Source organism: Penicillium canescens, assembly GCF_028828765.1.
Source record: "Penicillium canescens strain IBT 15451 chromosome Unknown utg000004l_segment0_segment0, whole genome shotgun sequence".
Classification (NCBI taxonomy): Eukaryota; Fungi; Ascomycota; class Eurotiomycetes; order Eurotiales; family Aspergillaceae; genus Penicillium; species Penicillium canescens.
The window spans coordinates 1,336,209-1,358,013 of NW_026703966.1; the positions used below are offsets into that span (position 1 = coordinate 1,336,209).

Below are 21,805 nucleotides of genomic sequence, written 5' to 3' on the forward strand. Positions count from 1 at the left end.
TAGTAATACTAGCGCAAGGCGTCGCGAGCAATACTGGTACGATGGGCAATAATACAATAAATACAAGGACTAATACAGAACGTAAACATGTACCGATACAACTCCCGGGTTTCGGACCAGATCAATCTGTACCAGTACCCATACCATAACAGCCACGGGGACTTTCGTATCGAGTTTGGTACCCTCACTCACCACCTAGTGGGGAGAAGATGGGGGCGATTCATTTGGGACGCGGCGAATTTGTGTCACACTAATGCAAGGCTAATGGAACTAAGAAAAAATAATAATAAACGGGATGGTTTTGTCAAGCGACCACGAGGTAAGAGACAGAAGGAGAGATGCTTACGGAGCTTATTCGACGCCTATTATATACGCCTCCTGCTTGAGACAAGTTTGGCTATTGAAAGGCCAAAATAGCGAGACGAAGTGCTGTTGTACTTGCGTATTCTGAGCTCAATCAACATGACAAACTCGGTTACCATGAGCACCACAAACGAATCGGCAACAATGGAATGCAAGTTTCCTGAGCTGCATTTAGAGGATCACGAAGAAGCATTGAGCATCAATGATGCGCAAGTCTCGATCGAATTGCCATCAACCGAATTCAAGCCATGGCTACACGACTTCAGTCGCGACCAGAAAATCCCTCTGTCCGACGTTTTTCTTGCCTTATGGGGCCTAATTTTGAAAACATTCACGGGAAATGGAGCTATCTGCGCAGCATCCGTGATTGGAACAGCAGACCTTGAGCTGGTGACCTTGGAGATAGACGAGCAAGTCACTATGATTGAGCTGCTCCGGTCATTTGGAGATAGAAAGCGACACATCCAAGACCACACATTGGAGCTGCCTTGCAATTCAGCCGTCTACTTTGCAAGCACTAGAGAAGAAATCACTAAAGACCTGGAAAAAGTAAGTTCTGCTTGAATATCTGCCGATCAAGGCCGGAAATTGACTTTGCGTGTTAGTTCGAAGTATCCCTGCTAGTGGTGGATGGGCACGATCAGATGGAAATATGTCTGATCCATAAAGCAAAATATCTTGCTCCATCATTCGCAAAGCAGGTTGCAAACACAGTCAGCCAGTTACTGAATGAGCTTCATCTTGATGCGAATCGACAAATCTCGCAGATCAATCTTCTCCACCCTGAGACTGAGAGACAGCTGCAGACCTGGGGCAGTCGCCTTCCTAAAGCGGTGGATCACTGTGTGGGCACTCTCTTTGAAGAAATTGTCCTACAAAGACCATTGAACGAGGCAGTGCGGACAGCTGAGACGGTTCTGACGTATGAAGACTTGGATCGTCTGAGTGGACGACTGGCCATCTACCTGCAGAATCTGGGGGTAGGACCAGAAGCCGTGGTAATCTTATGTTTTCCTAAGTCTGCTTGGGCCGTTGTGGCCATGATGGCTGTCATCCGTGCCGGCGGAGCCATTTTGTTTCTGGATCCATCACATCCAACGGCCCGACACCGTGAGGTTGCGGACCAAGTAAAGACAAAATGGATCCTTACCGCATCGGAGCATACTGCTCAGATGGAATGGTTTGAGGGTGATGTAATTTGCATCGAGCGTGTCTTTGTGGACTCCCTGGGGCCGACTCCCCAGGGAACAGTTCTGGAATCAACAGCCACTCCCTCAAACACATTGTATATCATCTTCACCTCTGGAAGTACCGGCAAGCCGAAAGGATGTGTGATTGAACATCGACAGTTCCTGACTGGTTCTCAGGCGCAACAGAAAGCATCTGGGATGGATTCCAATGATCGAGTGTTGCAATTGGCATCGTTCACTTTTGACGTGAGTATCCTAGAGATTATAACTTCACTCATCTCGGGTGCCTGTGTGTGTATTCCCAACGACCAGGAGCGATCTCAGGGACCTGCTTTCTGCATCCAACAGTTTAGCATCACCTGGGCCTTCCTCACTCCGTCACTGGTGAAGTCCATGGACCCCAGGCAGGTCCCGACACTGAAATTTCTGGTACTGGGTGGTGAAGCCGTCCTGGAAGAAAACATTAAAACTTGGGCGCCGCATGTGCGACTAGCCAATGGGTACGGCCCTTCGGAGTGTTCGATCGCTGCAACGGCGAATGTTCCACTGTCCCTCCAAACGAATCCAATGAACATTGGGCATCCACTGGGTGGTTGCTGTTGGATCGTCAAGCCACATGACCACGATACCCTGGTTCCAATTGGGGCTCCCGGCGAGTTGGTCATTCTGGGACATATCGTTGCTCGGGGATACTTGTATGAGCCCGAAAAGACACAGGCTGTATTCTTGGACTCAGCCAAGTGGTTCAAAGCGGATACCACACCGTCCTCACGCATCTACAAGACCGGTGATTTGGCCCGGTTCAATACGGATGGCTCTATCCACTTCATTGGCCGAAAGGATAGCCAAGTAAAGCTGCGCGGCCTCCGAATCGAACTGGGGGAGATTGAACACCGTATTGCTGCTCATCCATTCGTCAGACAAGTGTCTGTCGTACTCGCAAAAGAAGGTCCTTGTCAGGCCAAACTGGCGGCCGTGGTTTCTCTGAAAGAGCTTCAACGCCAATCCTCAACTCTCGAGTTACTCACCGAAGAGAACTACAGCTCTGCCAAAAAGCAACTTGCAGCTGTGGCAGAGTCGGTTTTCAAGCAGCTGCCAAGTTACATGTTGCCAACAATCTGGGCACCGGTCTGGTCTATCCCTTTGACTGTCTCTGGCAAGCAAAACGGAGTGGCAGTGGCCAGATATGTCAAGGATATGTCACCAGACACATACAGTTTCCTCATGGGAATGGATGATGACCTTGAGAGGGTCAGCCCATCGAACGAGCGAGAACGTGAAATGGAACAACTTTGCCGCGATATTCTGGGCTTCACAAAACCCGAGGACGTGTGGTTAAACAGATCGTGGATCCAGAACTCTGGTGATTCTATCAAGGCGACACAGCTCCTTGACAAATTGCGCCGTAATGGCGTTTCTGTTGTTTTCGAAGATATTCTGCAAAGTGCAACGTTGATTGAGCTCGTTGAGAAGATTGAGAGTCGAGGTCCAGTCGCCCCTTTTACCAGCCAGGCGATTCGAACATATTCACCTTCATTGGATCAAGAGAGACTATCGCGAGTTGGTCTCGAGTTCAACTCGGTAGAGGATGTGTATGGACTGTCAGCCGTGCAGCGAGGAATCCTTCTGAGCCAACAGCAGAACCCCGAAAGCTACCAGCTTCGCATCACCTGCGAGGTGCTGTCTTGCACAGGAGAAGAGATTGATGGACAGCGCTTGTTGGACGCCTGGGAACATGTCACGGCTCGGCATCCTGCGCTGCGGACCATTATGATCGAGACCGAGACAGAAGACGGCCTATTCGACCAGCTGGTCCTCAAAAAAAGCAAAGCAAGGGTTGTGGAATGGAGATTGAAAAATGTAAATGCGTTCTGGCAGGCGCAAGAGGCGTTCACTCGAACAGACACTGCCCTCCAGCCGCCAGTGGTTTTCGTGCTATCTACCACAGACGAGGGCAAGCATTTCATCACTGTTGATATTAGCCACGCCCTCGTTGACGGAGTCTCCATCTTGATTTTGCTACGTGATCTCTGTCAAGCATACGATGGCAATCTTCCAGGGGACCGTACGATCAAATACTCTTCCTACATCGATTATATCCAACAGCTGTCCGTGGACTCTTCGTTAGAATACTGGACTAAGCACTTGGAGGATGCAACCCCCTGCCACATGCCCACCCTCAACGACGATTTGGTTCTTGAGGGTCAACCGGGCGAAGTGAAAATGGATATTGAGGGCGTCGACGCTCTGTATGCCCTGTGTGCCGTTAATAACTTCACGCCCGCTTCTGTTTTCCAAGCGGCATGGGCCCTGGTCCTTCAGGCCTACACGAAGCAGAATGATATTTCATTTGGATATCTGACCACAGGCCGCGAGATGCCTGTGGCTGAGATCAGTGAGGCAGTCGGTGTGTTTATCAACATGATGATCTATCGCATGCTGCTGTCTCCTGAATCGACAATCACCTCTATTGCAAAGGAAACACAGCAGAACTTCTTACGAGGGCTCCCCCATCAGCACTGCTCAGTTGCCGAGATCCAGCATGCGTTAGGCACTTCGAAGCCGTTGTTCAACACAATCATGTCCCTCCAAAGCGCCCTGGGAGAGGTATTCTTTAGCGAGGAAGCTAATGGGAGCATAGGATTTAGGGTTATTGGGGAATTGGACCCAACAGAGGTAAGACCATAACCAGTTGCTAATGGTAGAAATACTAACTTGGTTTAGTATGATATTTCTGTCAACATATTCGTCTCCCAGACACGGGTTTCTGTTACACTTCGACATTACCGGGCGGCTCTCAGTGACGCCATGGCCGAGAACGTGCTGGCCACGTTCCGCCGGGCTATCGACGCTGTGGTTCATAGCCACTCAGCCAAGTTGGGCGATTTGGATATGATGAGTGATCGTGATCAATCTCAGATTGCACATTGGAACAGTCAGCAGTGGGCCGACCTTCACGTCTGCGTTCATGACCTGATTTCCGAACAAGCGATTACTTGCCCACAGGCTGTCGCCATTGAGGCTTGGGATGGCAGTTTCACTTACCAGGAACTGGATTCTATGACCAGCATTCTCGCGGAACTGCTGATGCAGAAGGGTGTCCAACCAGAGTCTCTGGTACCAATTGGCTTTCCCAAGTCGCGTTGGACGGTCGTTGCTCAGTTGGCCACGTTAAAGGCGGGTGGAGCATGTGTTGCTTTTGATCCGGAGCACCCTCGCAGCAGACGCGAACAAATGGTCGAGCAGTGCGAGGCCCAAACCGCCATTGTTTCAGAAGGCAACGAATCGCTATTCGACGGACTGGTGCCAAACGTAATCATCCTCGGGGCAAACACCATTGATACGCTGCTCCAGGACCAGTCAGCACTCCTGGTTCCTTCCACTTCGTCCGAGGTCTCGCCTTCCAATCCTGCTTTTGTCGTTTTCACATCAGGCAGCACAGGTAAACCAAAAGGAATCGTTCTCGAGCACCATGCCATCTGTAGCAGCGCAAAATCTCACGGGCCTGCAATGAATTACGCGAAAGCCCGAGTACTGCAATTTGCATCGTACACATTCGATGTCAGCATTGGCGAGACGTTTACCTGTTTGATGAGTGGTGGCACGCTTTGCATTCCAAGCGAGGATGAACGAATGAATGACCTGGCTGGTGTCATCAACCGGATGAACGCCAAAGTCGTATATTTGACACCCTCGGTGGTGAGTCTGCTGCATCCTTCTGAAGTTCCGGGAATTTCCACGTTGGCCCTGGGAGGTGAGGCCCTGCGAGAAGACAACATCGCCACCTGGGCCAATCACACCAATCTAGTGAACATATACGGGCCCGCAGAGTGCAGTATCTGGTCTACAGGCCTGCAAAATGTCCCATCATCTGCTTCCCCACGCAACATTGGTTATGGACTTGGTGCCAGGATGTGGATCACCAATGCGGAAGACCCGAGCAAACTGTGCTCAGTCGGTGCCGTCGGCGAGCTCCTGATTGAAGGGCCAATTGTTGCCCGAGGATATCTGAAAGACGATGGAAAAACCCAGGCGGCGTTTATCGATCCCCCTGCATGGTGGTCGCAGTATCAAGCGGGTGGGCCCGCTACACAATTCAAGGTTTACCGAACCGGCGATCTTGCCAGATACAACTCGGATGGTTCTATTCACTTCATTGGCCGTCGAGACCATCAAGTAAAGCTGCACGGCCAACGTGTGGAGATGGGCGAGATTGACCGGACGATGCTGATGCACGCCAATGTTCAGAATGCACTAGCCATGGTGCCTACCAAAGGCCAACTGGCAGGCAAGCTAGTTGCGGTGCTGAGCTTGAACGACCAGGTTCATGCCCTAGGTAAGGCTAGCATTGAGCTGCGGCGGGATTCCAATGTAGATATATCTCCCATGCGAGACTGGCTTGGAACAAGGTTGCCTTCTTACATGATACCTTCCACCTGGCTTGTTGTGCAGTCGATTCCCGTCACAAGAAACGGAAAATCAGATCGTCCGTCAGTTGTTGCTTGGGTTGAGGACTTGCAGGAGATTGCTGACAACTTTGAACCGACTGATTGCCCCAATGGCCCCGAAAATCTGCCAATGAACAAGATGGAGACAGACGTGAGGGAGGTGGTTAGCTCGGTCCTTAACCTTCCCGTGGCGGAAGTCTTCATGAACGCTTCGTTCCTCTCGTTAGGAGGAGATTCAATCACAGCCATGCAGACTTCATCACGGTCTCGATCCCGTGGTATTCAATGTGCAGTGAAGAGCATCCTGAAGAGCAAATCACTCCGCCAGATTGCGACAGAAGCGACAGTCATGAACAGTTCCGCCAGTTTAACCAAGACTGACGGCCAAGCGTTCCGTCTGCTACCGAGTATGCATCCATCTGATCTTGACGAATGGGTCAAAAAGCTGGGTTACACAGGTCTGCCCGACATCGAAGACGCGTATGGGTGCTCGCCCATGCAGGAGGGTATCCTGATTAGCCAAGCCCAAGCCCCGGAGACGTACAAGTTCTCGGCTGTTTGTTCAATCCGGGCAGTAGACACATTGAAGCCACTCAATATGGATCGGCTCCTTCTGGCATGGAGTCGTGTCGTTGCGAGTCATCCAGTCTTGCGTACCTTTTTCATTGAGGGACTATCAGGAGACTCCCTGTACAGTCAAATTGTACTCAAAAATTATACGCCCCGAGTGGAGAGGGCCAGGAGCCTAGAGAGTTTGCTTCGGTATGATCAGGAACACCCTGTCGACTACAATGAGCCCGTTCCCCCGCACCGAATGACGGTGTTCGAGGCCAAAGATCTCCTGTACTTCAACCTGGAACTTAGTCATACGTTGATTGACGGCGCATCGATGCCTCTGCTTCTCGGTGATATCAGAGCGGCCTATGACAATGCAATCCCCCCTGGGCCCCTGTACAGTGACTACATCGCTTTCTGGCAGCGACAGCCTCGCGAGGCTACCACGTCCTTCTGGTCGAAATACTTAGAGAACATGCAGCCAGCCATGTTTCCCTCGCTCTTGGATGACATGGTGTCCGAAAAGGAGCTCCGGGTGGTCAACATGCCAGTTACAGACATGTTTCCTGAGCTCCAAATCTTCTGCAAAAATAACGAATTGACCATTGCGAACGTGTTCCAGGCTGCCTGGGCTCTAGTCCTGCGCCTATACACCAGGAATTCAGACGTGTCCTTTGGTTACCTTTCATCAGGGCGTGATGCCGACGGCCTCGATCTAGATCACGCCGTGGGTCCATTCATCAACATGTTGCCCTGTCGTATCGAAGTCAATGACTCATCCAGGTTGATCGACATTATGGGAAGGATCAACGATGATTTCTTAAACTCTTTACCGTATCAACATACCTCGTTGGCAGAGGTTCAGCATCATTTGCGACTCTCGGGGAGCGTCTGTTCAACACCACGCTTTCTCTGCAACGATCAATGGTAGAGTCAGATGAGAGAAGTAGTAGCATTGCTGTCGAGTATTTGGGCGGTTCCGACCCCACGGAGTATGATTTGAGCGTAAGTATCACGGTTGGCGATGCTGACATCCACGTCGACATTAACTACTGGACCACCTTCATGTCAGACGAGAAGGCCAGTCTGTTGGGTTCAACTTTCAAGACGATTCTCACCAATTTGCTTGCCTCGCCGACCAAAGAATTTCGGGATTTCGACTTAGTCGATGATCAGCAACACCAGTACCTAATGGCTCTAAATAACCATGGGATTGTTCCAGAGACCATCTCAGGGTGCATCCACGACGAGGTGCGTCAACAAGCTCTGGCGCATCCATCCTCACCTGCTGTTGAGGGCTGGGACGCCTCGTTCACGTACTCGCAGTTGGATGCATTATCCGACAAGCTGGCGATCAGACTCTCCACCCTTGGTGTTGGGCCTGAGCAGGTAGTCGCCCTCTGCTTTGAGAAATCTGCATGGACCGTGGTGGCAATGTTGGCAGTCCTCAAGTCCGGCGGTGCATACACATCCATGGGCCCCTCTCATCCAAGATCACACCTTGAACAAGTTATCTTGGCTACAAAATGCTGTGTTATTCTGGCAGGATCAGAAGCCTACGGAGAGTTGGTGGGAGACCTAGTGGACCATGTCATTGTTGTTGAGTCGGCACTCTTCCCATCCCTCCCTGGTGGTAGTTTGGGAATCCTTCAAAAGGCCTCTCCAGACGATGCCGCAATGGTCAACTTTACATCTGGTAGTACTGGAAAGCCCAAGGGTATTGTGGTTCGCCACAGCAATGTACGCTCACTGGTGGCTCACAATGCCGACATGAGGATTGATCAATCCACGCGTTTCCTGCAGTTCTCCGCTTACACATTTGACACCAGCAATGGGGAGATTTTCCTATCCTTGTGTGTAGGAGCATGCGTTTGTGTCCCATCAGAGGACGAAAGGGTTAATGATCTGGCTGGGGCGATGACGCGCTTGAATGTCAGCTATGCTTTCTTGACTCCTTCTCTAGCTCTCTCCCTCTCACCAGAGGCGGTTCCCACGTTAAGGACATTGGCATTGGTAGGCGAGGCTGTCCCTGCTGATCTTCCAGGCAAATGGCAGGACTACGTCCGCGTACTCAACAGCTTTGGGCCCGCGGAATGCACCGTAAGAATATTTGACCTTGAAATTACGATAACATGTTACTGATTACTTCAAGATTATGTCCTCGTTCGCCGTTTTAGAGGGTGCCATGCCAGCAAACAGCATTGGACGCGCCCATGGATGCCTGTTTTGGGTCGCCGACCCCGAAGACTGCCAGAGACTGGTCCCTGTAGGCTGTCCAGGAGAGCTTTTGATCGAAGGTCCTATTGTCACACAATATCTGGATCCCAAGCTGGATTCCAAAGCGTTCATTCCTCCTCCGAGATGGCGTGGAGAAGTCAAGGAGGGAACGCGATTGTATAGAACTGGAGATCTCGTCAAAATGCTAGCTGATGGAAATATGTTATTCATCGGACGTGCTGATGGACAGATCAAACTGAACGGACAACGCCTGGTCACTTGGGACATCGAAGAAGTAATTAGCCGGAACCCTTCGGTCGTCCAGACGGCGCTTGTTGTTCCCAGCCATGGACTCTGCAAGAAGAAGCTGGTTGCCCTGGTGGCATTTGAGAATGAAATATCCACCCAGGCTGTCTCTGTCGAGGGGATTATTCCTTTCAATAAGGACTCTGGCAAGGAGCGGGCCATCGACCAGATCACATCCATTCGTGACCGCCTCGCAGGTGTATTCCCTAGCTACATGATACCCTCCGTCTGGCTGCTGTGCTCCAGGCTTCCATTGTCGCTGTCTGGAAAGCTGGACCGACGTAAGGTCCAGGAATGGGTCGAAGATATGCAGCAGGAGATTTACTTCGATGCACTAGCCGAGAAAGAAGAAGAGGCCGATCTCACTGAAACTACTACTCCCAAATCGGATGCAGTAGAGCGCTTGCAGGGAATTGTTGGACGTGTTTTGAATCTGCCTCTCAACAAGGTGTCTCTCCAGCGATCCTTTTTTTCCCTCGGTGGTGACTCGATCAGCGGTATGCAGCTGGTCGTCATGTGTCGAAATGAAGGTTTAAAAGTTCTTTTTAAGGATGTGATGCGTAGTACCAGCATTGCAGCATTGGCCGACTTTGTGCAGACAGTGCAAGGCATCAATCTTTATCAGCACTCCGACCGGTTGGACACTCCCTTTGACCTGACTCCCATCCAGCAGTTTTACTTCCAAAATATATCCCAAGGATACCAAGAAGCGACAGCGAATCAGTTCAATCAGAGTTTCTTGTTCCGCTTGGCCTTGGATGTGCCAGTGGAGCAGTTGAGGGACGCTGTGGGCAAGGTCGTGCAGCGTCACTCGATGCTGCGAGCACGATTCCGGCAGTCGCACAACTCACAGTGGAAGCAAATTTTGATCGGTTATAGTCCCTCTGCGTACCGATTCAGAGAACGTGCGGTAGAGAGTGAACAAGACGCTCTCGATTTGGCACAACATGCGCAGGAGGAACTCGACATCCAGGAGGGTCCCGTGTTCGCGGTGGAACATTTCACCATTCCAGGACAGCTCCCGCTGTTCTTCCTGGTGGCTCACCACCTGGTCATTGATTTAGTGTCTTGGAGAATCATCTTCCAGGAATTAGAAGACTCAGTCGCAGGGGAGATCTCACAAACACCCACTGCTCCCTTCTCATTCCAGCAGTGGCAGCAATTGCAGACCGAATATGCCGCGGAACATCTTCCGCCAAGTCAGGCTCTTCCCTATACAATCCCCAGAGCAGACTATGGCTATTGGGGAATGGAAGATGTTCCCAACTTTGCTGGCGACAATATCCAAGTCTCAGCAGTACTGGCATCCCAGGAAAGTGAAGCCTTGCTGACTGGCTGTCATCAGGCGATGAGAACAGAGCCACTCGATATTCTCATCGCAGCTTTGTTCGCCTCCTATGCGCAAACCTTCGAAAAGCCCCCGCCTGCGGTTTTCAACGAAGGCCATGGCCGTGAGCCGTGGACCAGCGACATCGATCTCTCCGACTCAGTGGGTTGGTTTACCACCGTTTTCCCCTTCTATATATCCGGAGTAGATTCCACCACGTCCCACACAGATATTGTTCGAAGTGTAAAAGATCAGAGGCGCACGCTTCCTGCGAACGGATGGTCCTACTTCACATCGAGGTACCTGAACGAGGACGGTGTGAAGGCCTTTACCGACCACATGCCCGTGGAGATCGTCTTCAATTATCTCGGCTTGTACCAAGGATTAGAGCGTTCCGATGGGATGTTCCATCTGGTGCCGTTCAACAAGGGAGATGTTGGATCGGCCGTGCGACGCTACGCTCTGTTTGAGATCAATGTCTACGTGATCAGTGGATCAACCCATATCTCTTTCACGTTCAATCGTCACATGAAGCATGTTGGCAGTATCCACAAGTGGATTGAGAACTACGCCGCCTCTCTGAAGAACATTTCCAAGAGTTTGGCTTCCACAGAATTTACTCTAACCAGAAGTGACTATCCTCTTCTTGAGATTTCCTATCCCGAGTTGGATAAGTTGCAGAGTTCCAGAGTACCTGAGCTCGGCCTGACTTTGGATGACATCGACGAGCTTTATCCATGTTCGCCTCTGCAAACTGGTATCTTGCTCAGTCAACTTCGTCTTGAGGATGCTTACCTCTATCACGCCATCATGAAGATTGAGTCTTGTAAAGGAGCGACTATCAATGCTACGCGCCTAGCTTCAGCGTGGCAGCAAGTTGTTGATCGCCACACAATCCTACGGACTGTTTTCCTCAAAGGAATCTCACAGCGACCATTTGATCAAATGGTTCTTCGCAGCCACCGTGCGGTGGCTCGGGTTCTCCAAGCCGAGTCAGCTCATGGAGCTATTGACCTTCTTAAGAGTTACGATCACTTGTCACCATCGATGGCTGAACCACCCCATCGCCTGGTCGTGGTCGAATGTGCTGAAGGATCCGTCTACTTCAGGCTCGACATGAGTCATGCTCTCATGGATGGAACAGCCATGTCAGTACTGATCAATGATCTCGCCTCTGCATACAGCAATCAGCTTTCAGTCTCGCCAGCCATACCGTACAGTGACTACATTGCATACATTCGATCTCAGCCGGCTGCGGAGGGTCTATATTTCTGGTCGAATTATCTTCGTGATGTCAAGCCGTGCCATTTCCCCTCTTTGGTAGTCTCCAGTGAGGTGGAAAAGGAAATGAAGAGTATCGATGTCATGGTACCTGACAACGGGCAAGTGCGTGCGTTCTGCCAAGAGAACAATATAACGCTGGCCAATGTGATCCGCTTGGCATGGTCCCTGGTCCTTCAGGCTTATTCGGGCGAAGATCAGGTCTGCTTTGGTTATCTCACGGCAGGTAGAGAGGTTCCCCTGCCAGGCTTGGAGAGCGCTGTTGGTCCTTTCATCAACATGCTGGTGTGTGCAACAAATCTAGCCGAAGTCAGTAGCAAGTCTGTCGTTACGGAGTTGCAGAACCTCCACCACGAGTATCTCAAGATGCTTCCATACCAACATGTCGGGTTGGCGGAAATTCACCATGCGTTGGGAGTAACAGGCAAGCCATTGTTTAACACAGTTGTCAGCTTCCAGCGTCGTGATGTCGAGAGACTGGTACTGGGTGATCTGCAGATGACATATCTTGACGGAATCGATCCCACGGAGGTAAGTTTGACAGTTTCTCCCGTTTGGTGTCGTAATAGACCGTTTGGGTAACTTACACTCTATATTTTTGCTAGTACGATATCACGGTGAATGTTGCAGACACCGACCTAAACGGTTTCACAGTTGAGCTGGGGTATCTGACTTCACGACTGTCTCCAGAATACGCAGTCCAGGTCTCGGGAGCTCTCTCCGCGGCGTTGGAATTCATCATCTCCCATCCTTCCTCCACAGTGGACTCGGTTGATCTTTTCGGCGCATCGGCCAAGAACAAGGTCTTCGAGTGGAATTCCGCTATGGCCCCGACTGTTCATGAACCCCTGCATGGACTCTTTGAGGGGAATGCAACAGCCTCGCCAGACGCACCAGCCATTGCCTCCTGGGATGGACAGATGACCTACTCACAACTTGAAAAGAAGGCCGTCCAGCTCGCCCATGCTCTTGTCAATATGGGAGTGAGCCGTGGTGATCTCGTTCCGATTTGTTTTGGGAAGTCATCTTGGGCGATAATTTCCATGCTTGCTGTTCTGAAGGCAGGGGCAGGCTTTGTGCCTTTAGATCCCTCCAGCCCAGCTAACAGACTGAAACTGATAATCCAACAGATATCTTCATCACTGGTGCTAGTTTCCCAGGAGAAGCTGGCGTTACTGGCCGAGCTCGTGCCCAAGACCCTCGTTGTTTCGGAATCTGCCAGTATCTGGCATGATGAATATGCTCCTGTACTCACTGGCCCTGTCTCTCCTCATAGTGTCGCATATGTTCTCTTCACCTCTGGCAGCACTGGTACTCCCAAGGGTGTGATTATGGAGCATGCAGCTGTCAGTACCAGTGTCATCCATCATGGACAAGAAATTGGATGCAGCTCTGCCACGCGAATGTTCCAATTCGCAGCTTTTACCTTCGACGCATGCATTCTTGAGATCTTCACAACTCTGACCTACGGTGGATGCATCTGTCTCCCGTCCGATGCCGAGCGAATGAGTGATATTGCCGGCTCCATGAACCGATTGAGAGCCAATACCTCCTTCTTGACTCCCTCGGTCGTGCGTCTCCTTCGACCACACCAAGTTCCCACTCTCAAAACCCTGATTCTGGGAGGAGAAGCACTACATGAAGATAACATCCAAACTTGGGCAGAGAGTCTTCGTCTCATAAATGGATATGGGCCCACGGAGTCATGTGTATTCGCGGTTATGAAGACCTTTGCAGGCAAAAATGACCGTTGCGACAATCTTGGCAGAGCTGTGGGCTCTCTTTCCTGGATTACTCGCCCAAACAACCATCACCAGCTGGCACCTGTTGGGGCCATCGGTGAGCTTTTAGTTCAAGGCGGTACCTTGGCTCGAGGATATCTCCACGACCAAGCAAAGACTGATCAAGTCTTCATTCGCAACCCAGGATTCTATCCGATGTCCAATGACTCCGTTCAGAGATTTTACAAGACCGGTGATTTAGTGCGTTATAACATCGATGGGACAATTACATATTTGGGCCGCAGAGACACACAGATCAAGCTGCGCGGTCAACGAATCGAGCTCTCTGAGATTGAACATCAAATCAACCGTCATTTGGGATCTGATCCACAGATCGCGGTTGAGGTGGTGCTCCCTCACGGAGAACAAGAGCAAGCGCTTCTCGCCGTGTTTGCCTTCAAGCCTGTCAGGCTGGCCGGCAGCGAGCTCCTAGGGGAAGTGAACATGGAGACCCGAGCTTGGGCCTTGGATCTCAAGGCTCACCTTCACTCCGTTCTTCCTCCATCATACCAGCCATCGCTCTATATTCCCACGAACTGGATGCCCACAACATCCGCGCAGAAGCTGGACCGTAAGTTACTTCGCGACGCAGTAGCCATACTGAGCGATACCCAACTGAAGGGCTATTCGCTTCGTGAAGACAGTCGCCGAGTACCCCACACCGTATCGGAAAAGAAGTTACAAGAACTCTGGCATCGCATCCTCAAAATCTCCATGGATGATATCAGAGCGGATGATAACTTCTTTCAAATGGGCGGAGACAGTATTGGAGCTATGAAAATGGCTGCTACCACGCCGGAGAACTTCCCTATCACTGTCATGGATATTTTCCAGCATCCTGTGCTGTCCGACTTGGCCGCTGCAATGGCCGCCAAGACCTTCGCCAACGGCGACGCTCATCCCTCTCTGAGGCCGTTCGAACTACTGAACACGATTCCAGACATTTCTGGATTCTTGAGCGACATTAGTCGTCAATGTTTAATTCCGGTAGAGTCGATTGAAGATGTATTTCCAGCAAGTCCTCTTCAGGAAGGCATGATGGCCCTTTCCATGCTCAACCCCAAGTCCTACACTTTGCGGAAAGTTCTCAACCTGGATCCTACTCTGGATGTTGCTCGATTCCAATCAGCTTGGGACATGGTTGCCCAGAAGAACCCAATATTGCGCACGCGCTTCGTGCCAACCCCAGATGCAGGATTCGTCCAAGTTGTGGTGAAAGAGAGTATCGACTGGAGAAGGGCGGTGGATCTGAAGCAGTACCTAGAGCAGGACTTGACTGAAGGACTAATCTACGGTGCTGCACCGTTGCGTTATGGACTCACTGAGGACCGTCACTTCATCTTCACTGCGCACCACGCCACTTACGACGGTTGGTCGCTGCCATTGATCCTTAATCAGGTCCATTTCGCATACGAGCATGGTCATTGCCTCGATTCCGCCCCATTCAATACCTTCATCAAGCACTTGCAAAACACTGACACTCAATTGACGCAATCTTTCTGGGAAAATCAAATGTCCGGCCCCCGACCATCGACATTCCCCGAATTGCCTTCACCATCATACCGGCCTTCCGTTCGTGGCAAGGTGCAGATTGAGATCCCCCTGCCAAACCTCAAAGACTCTACGATCCTCAGGGCTACCATTTTGCGAGCTGCCTGGGGGATACTTCTCTCCCGCTACACAGATAGCAACGATGTGGTATTTGGAATGACCCTCTCTGGCCGCAACAGTGCGGTGGCTGGTATCGACGCCATGATCGGTCCAACCATTACAACTGTGCCTGTGCGAATGGCAATGTCGCCGAAACTCACAGTCAGTGAGTTCCTGGCTCAGGTTCAGCAACAGTCGACAGATATGATCCCACACGAGCATTTCGGTTTACAAAATATTGCTGGCATCAGCTTGGATTGTTCCCGGGCAATCGAGTTCCAGAATCTATTCGTCATTCAACCCGTGTCGGATCCTAATGCAACTGGAGATGCCTTGCCAGGTGTGGAAGAGGTCGAACTGCCCCTGGAAGATTTCGACAGCTATCCGCTGGTCGTCGAATGCTTCATAGCGGAGGACAAAGTCATCATTGAGTCCCGCCATGATGATAACATCCTCTCGGCCTGGCAGGTGCAGACCATAATGCACCATTTCGAGCATATTCTGGAACAAGTGACGGATGTGAAAAATCTCCAAGCTCAGCTCGCTTCCATTGAGCTCTTTGGTAATAATGATCTACAGCAGATCATCCAATGGAATCGACAGTATCCGGAAACCGTCGAGTCAACTGTACCAGTCATCTTCGCTGACCAAGTGTCGCAGCAGCCGGAGGCGTTGGCTGTTGATGCTTGGGATGGCCAGCTCTCCTATAGTGAGCTCGACCGGCTCTCGACGATTCTTGCTCGCCACCTCGTCTCTCTAGGAGTTTTACCTGAGACTCTGGTCCCTCTGTGCTTTGACAAGTCGAGATGGGCCGTCGTCGCACAGATGGCCGTCATGAAGGCCGGCGGTGCTTGCGTCAATCTTGATCCTGCCCACCCCAAATCTCGTCTCGAGGCGATTGTAAAGGACGCTCAAGCAACAGTGCTTCTGAGCAATCCCCGTCATGCCAATATCCTTGCAAACTCGACAGCTTTACAGACAGTTACCGTGACAGAGGACTTCATATCTAGTCTCGAAGGGTTACCGTTTGTTATGCCAACCCTCACTGCCCGAAATTCCGCCTATGTGCTTTTCACGTCGGGAAGCACTGGCAAGCCCAAAGGCATTGTGATTGAGCACGGCTCTCTTTGCTCAAGCTCAAAGGCTCATGGAACACGCTGGGGGATCGGCCCCGGAACACGACTTTTGCAGTTCGCCGCATATACATTTGACGTGAGCTGCGCCGATATCTTCACGACATTGCAACGCGGTGGGTGTGTCTGTGTACCGTCGGATGAGCAACGTATGAACGATCTATCTGGGGCAATCAACACCTTCCAGTGTAACTGGGCCTTCTTGACGCCCACTGTCGCCGCTCTCCTCCCAACCGATACTATTCCTTCGCTGAAAATGCTGGTTCTCGGAGGTGAGGCATCCACACGCGACACCATTGCCAAGTGGCACAATGTGCTCGACCTCAGGGTGTGTTATGGGCCCGCAGAATGCTCAATATATTGCTCCGGTGCTCCTCCAGCCATTGCGACAAGTGACCCGGCAAACCTGGGGGCAGCCATTGGAGCCCTCTATTGGATCGCTGATCCTCAGGATCCAAACCGCCTGACACCTTTGGGCTGTGTAGGAGAACTTCTTCTGGAAGGCCCAACGGTTGCCCGAGGATACCTTCATGACTCTGAAAAGACAGCACAGGCATTTGTCGCGAACCCCGCTTGGGCAACTCGTCCAGGTTCCCGGTTTTATCGTACAGGCGACCTGGTGCGCTACAATGAAGACGGCACGATCCGATTCGTTGGTCGTAAAGACACTCAGGTCAAGGTCCGTGGCCAGCGTGTGGAACTAGGTGAAATCGAGCATGCCATGCGTCTTGCAATGCCTACCCTCGCCCACGTGAGTGTGGATGCAGTGCAAGATCCCACTCATCTCCAGAAGGTTGTGGTGGCTTTTCTACATTATAGCAACCGCAGTGGTCCTGTCGAGATCAAGGACATGTCTACCGACTTGCGCGATGAGCTGGTTGCCCTGCAACAAACCCTCAGCCAGCAGCTCCCATCGTACATGATCCCATCCATGTTCATTCCCCTATCTCGCGTGCCTTTAACTATGAATGGCAAGTCCGATCGTCGTCGACTGCGCGAATTGGTCACGTCCCTCTCGAGAGAAGATAGCCTGGCCTTTTCGCTGGCCAGCAGTGTCAAGCTGGAACCGACCACACCGATGGAACTGGAGCTCCGCGCCTTATGGGCCAAGGTCTTGCATGTTCAAGAAGATACTTTGGGCAAGAACGACCACTTCCTTCGCTGTGGAGGTGATAGCATCTTGGCGATGAAACTCACTAGTCATGCGCGATGTGCTGGCCTGGCCTTGACTGTCCAAGATATTTTCCAGTCTCCAGTGCTTGAGGAAATGGCAGCTGCTATTTCACGAAAATCAGTGCAAGACCTTATGCAGCAGTCGCCTTCACCTTATACTCCTTTCACCCTCATAAGCGACATCTCCAATATGCTTCCCATGGTGGCTCTGACCACGAAAACACCCCCTGAAAATATTGTGGACGTTCTCCCTGCGTCGGACTTCCAATCCTCCGCAATCGCCCACTCCATGCTAAAAACCCATGGCTTGGTGAATTACCTCTTCCTGGATGGTGAAGGTGAGGTCCCATGGGACCTGGCGTTTGTTCAGAAAGCATGGGCTCTCTTTGTTCAGACTCACGGAATTCTTCGGACTGTATTCGCTGCCTACGAAGACCGCTTCTACCAGGTGGTACTCAAAGACATCTCGCAACCGGTCGCGTGGTATCAGATAGAGGAAGATATCGAACCGTTCTGTCTCAAATTATGCAAGCAGGACGTCAACTCGGACCTGCCCTTGGGTGGCGTACTCACCCAGTTGTCAGTTGTCAGTAATCAGGAACATCATCGGCTCATTCTCCGAGTCTCCCATGCCCAATATGATGGTGTATGTCTGCCACACATCTGGCAGAGCTTCCAAGATGCATTTTCTGGCCGCACGCCTGCTCCAGAGGTTCCATTCTCTCACTTCATCACCAGCATCCATCCTGCTAGCCAGGGTGCTCAAACATACTGGCGTGATGTTTTGTCAAATTCCACCATGACCGACATTGTGGCGCACTCCGCACCCCAATATGGGAATGTGTACGATTTGCACCTGACCCGAACAATCACCATTGCCTCTCAGATTGGTTCAGGAATTACTTTTGCCACCATTTTGAAGACCGCCTGGGCTCTTGTCCTATCTTCCTGCTCTGGCAATTCCGATGTCGTCTTTGGCCATGTCGTTTCCGGTCGCAATCTACCTCAAGTCAACATAGAGCAGGTGATCGGCCCTTGCCTGAACATCCTCCCGACCCGTGTCATAATCGATCCTACGGCGACCGTGAAACATCTCCTCGAAGCCGTGCAGGCTCAACATGCTTCTCACATGGCCCACGAATCGCTAGGAACCCGCGAGATTGTCCAAAACTGCAGCCCCTGGCATCCTTCTACTCGCATGAGCAGTATTGTGCAACATCAAAACATTGACCAAGATGCGACGGTGACTCTCAATAACCAGAACTACCTTGTTCGTGACTTCTGTCCTGCGGCAGACGAGGCAGACATTGCTATCAAGACCACCCCCTTGGACAGCAACCAGATTGAGGTGCTTTTCATCGCCTCCTCGCGCTCTGTTGGCCAGCCCATGGCAACTGCTCTGTTGGATCGTCTCTGTGCCACGATTCAGGCTATCTGCGACTCCCCACACGCACGGATACCTGTGTCGCAGCTTATTCACTCTGAGTCTATTCTTCCCTTGCCGAGTCCATCAAAATCTATTGGTGTGAACGGACACTCTGCGGTTGATTGCACCGACACTGTCTGGCCTACGGACGTAACCCTGCTACCAGCCTTATATGACAGCTGGCGGGAGGTTCTGGGAAATCCCGACCTGCCGTTGGGCTTAGAATCCGACTTCTTTGCTGTGGGTGGTGACCTGGTCTCGATCGCGTTGCTGGCCGCGTTTTGGCAACGTCAGGGTTACCAGGTTGCGGTGGAGGATCTCTGGGATAATTCGCAGGTCGATTCTCAGCTGGATACCTTGATCCAGGCGCGTTGTTGATCTGCCTTTTTATCTGTTTCAAATGATTTTCTAGGCGCTCACTGGCGTTCATTGGCTAACTATATTATCTCTATTGCATGAACTTGTATTGTCTAGTTCTATTCTGAATCAACATATATTTGTTCAAATTGGCTCTCCCGACCTTCATTTTCAGTTAGATTACGGAATTTTAACGACAGATCTATCTGTTCGCCATATAGGAAAAGGGGAGAAGAGGAAAGAATATGATATACTTATGTATCTGACTCCCTTTATTAGCACTCTTTTCACTGCTCTTGACGACCCTCTTTTGAATGGGACCTCCACTGCTGCCACCCATTGCCTCCCAGAATATACCTCCACACCACACATACTCTAAAATTTCAATGGTGCTCCTTTCTACATTTTTGATCGCTAGCTTAACATCAGGACTTCCAATTCGACCTTTTCCACCCCCAGCGGCCAGCCTGCGCCGTGGGAGCTAAAATCGATCCGAAACATGGAAACCTAAATTTAATCCTGGTTGGTGTAGCGTACAAGCGCGCTAAAATTCGACTGCCTAAATCGTTCTCTGTCTAGTTCTTTATATTGCCTAGTCCATTTCAGCTTGGTACGCCATGTCTCTGAGTATATATAGCTCGAGGAAGCATGAAATGGAAGTAATGTCACAAAAGATCTTCAACCTCCGAGTGCCTACGTTTGACCATGGATCTCCCCCTAGATCCTCAGTTGACTTCCCCGGATTTCTTAGTAGCAAAGGAACTACTCGGGCAAAATGAACGACCGCATGAGCACAGCAACAGCAAAGAAACTATCAAGAAGCTAAAGGCTCTTAACGATGTCACCGATCCGGATTTTGACCCCACGGTCTTCCAATTCTGGGAAACACATCTACTTCGACGAAAGCTGCCTCATCGCATCCGAAAGTACTTACTGGAGCCATATATCCGCTGGGCTCAGGAGGTCGCACGTTTTCCAACCGACGTCGTGATGATCACACATCTCCTGCTTTACCTGACGAGCTCGATCCCCAGTGCGCTTTATCTCTATTGCTACCACTTCAGCTGGATTCATGGCCTCCTTCACTGGATCGTGCACGTCTGGTATGCGGGCAGCTACACGCTCATGAAACATCAATATGTCCACATGAAAGGCGTCTTGGCTCCTCAATATCGTCTGATCGACACGCTCTTCCCGTATATTGTCGATCCCTTCGTGGGCCATACGTGGAATTCTTACTACTACCACCATGTGAAGATGCATCACGTTGAAGGCAACGGGCCCCGAGATCTCAACTCAACCATGTGGTATGATCGAGACTCGATTGTCGACTTTGCTCTCTATGTTGGCCGGTTCTTTTTTCTTATTTGGCTGGATCTGCCGCTGTATTTCCTGGGAAAGGGGCAATACTCCACAGCGTTCAGGACTGCATTCTGGGAGATGAGCAATTACATCGCCATTGCTTTGTTGTACCAATATGGCCATGCCCAGGCCACATTTTGCGTCTTTGTCTTGCCACTTTTGACACTTCGTGCCGGACTGATGGCCGGCAACTGGGGCCAGCACGCATTTGTGGATCCTAGCGATCCCTCATCCGATTTCCGATCCAGTGTGACCTTGATCGATGTAGCTGTATGTTTACCCTGCCCATTCCAGTCACTTCAGACGACCTCGTCTAACTAACCCCTTTTCAGAGTAACCGATTCTGTTTCAACGACGGATACCACACCTCTCACCATCTCCATCCCCGCCGCCATTGGAGGGAACACCCAGTAGCGCTCCTGCAGGACCAAAAGCGCTACTCGGACGAGCGGGCACTTGTCTTTCGAAATGTGGACTACCTCATGCTGACAGTGAAATTGCTCCAAAAAGACTACATGCACCTGGCCCGATGCATGGTGCCTATTGGTCCTGAGCAGCGAGAGATGAGCCTGGAACAACGTGCAGATATGTTACGGAGCCGAACCCGACGCTTGCCCAATGCGTACTTAAAGCGCGACAGCTTGAAAAAACGATGAGGCTTAGCAGTGGATCGGTCCGGAGTGGAGAAAACTTTTCTTTGTTGGTTTCGGAGTTTCCGGTCGTTAGCATACGCCACTGTAATAAATACTGTTGCTTGGTGTGTTTGAAATACAGTGCAGCTGTATACATGTATACAAGCATAGTCATGGTAACAGGCTAATTTACTAGGGCTATGTCGTCGTATGAACTAGTATTACCAAGCACTCAGTTTTTTTTGCTATTTTTCATTTAGACACAATATACAGATCGAGTATTATTCTTCTATACATGTATACATAGACAGAATACCGGATGTATTCTACAAATGCATAATACCGGGGTTTGATCATCAGGGGTGAATCCGGAGATCCCTGCTTACCTGCATTAGTGGTAATTGACGTTAACCTTAGTGCTGACATCCTTTTCTTAGCTTCACTGAGGTTGCAATGGTGCCATAACTTATATTAATATTCTTATTTTCACGCTGAGGATTAATATATCATGTTATTAAGACCTAAAGCGTTCGAATTGATCTAGGCAACATGCATGACAAGTTTCTGTGACAAATGAGACGGCGCAACCGACGGAAATGTATAG

At 50.8% G+C, this 21,805-nt stretch overlaps 2 protein-coding genes across 2 annotated transcripts; both read left to right on the forward strand.

Annotated features, from left to right (window-relative positions):
• Positions 1-462: 462 nt before the first annotated feature.
• N7446_005854 (non-ribosomal peptide synthetase) lies at positions 463-19,228 on the forward strand (the record flags this gene model as incomplete). The annotated part of the gene is made up of 6 exons (XM_058514602.1): positions 463-912; positions 969-4,229; positions 4,311-7,390; positions 7,414-8,656; positions 8,709-12,218; positions 12,293-19,228. 6 exons carry the CDS (start codon positions 463-465, stop codon positions 19,226-19,228), a joined length of 18,480 nt encoding a protein of 6,159 aa, XP_058371780.1.
• A 684-nt stretch (positions 19,229-19,912) lies between these two features.
• On the forward strand, positions 19,913-21,225 carry N7446_005855 (fatty acid desaturase; the record flags this gene model as incomplete). Its single annotated transcript, XM_058514603.1, has 2 exons — positions 19,913-20,839; positions 20,902-21,225. 2 exons carry the CDS (start codon positions 19,913-19,915, stop codon positions 21,223-21,225), a joined length of 1,251 nt encoding a protein of 416 aa, XP_058371781.1.
• Positions 21,226-21,805: the final 580 nt, after the last annotated feature.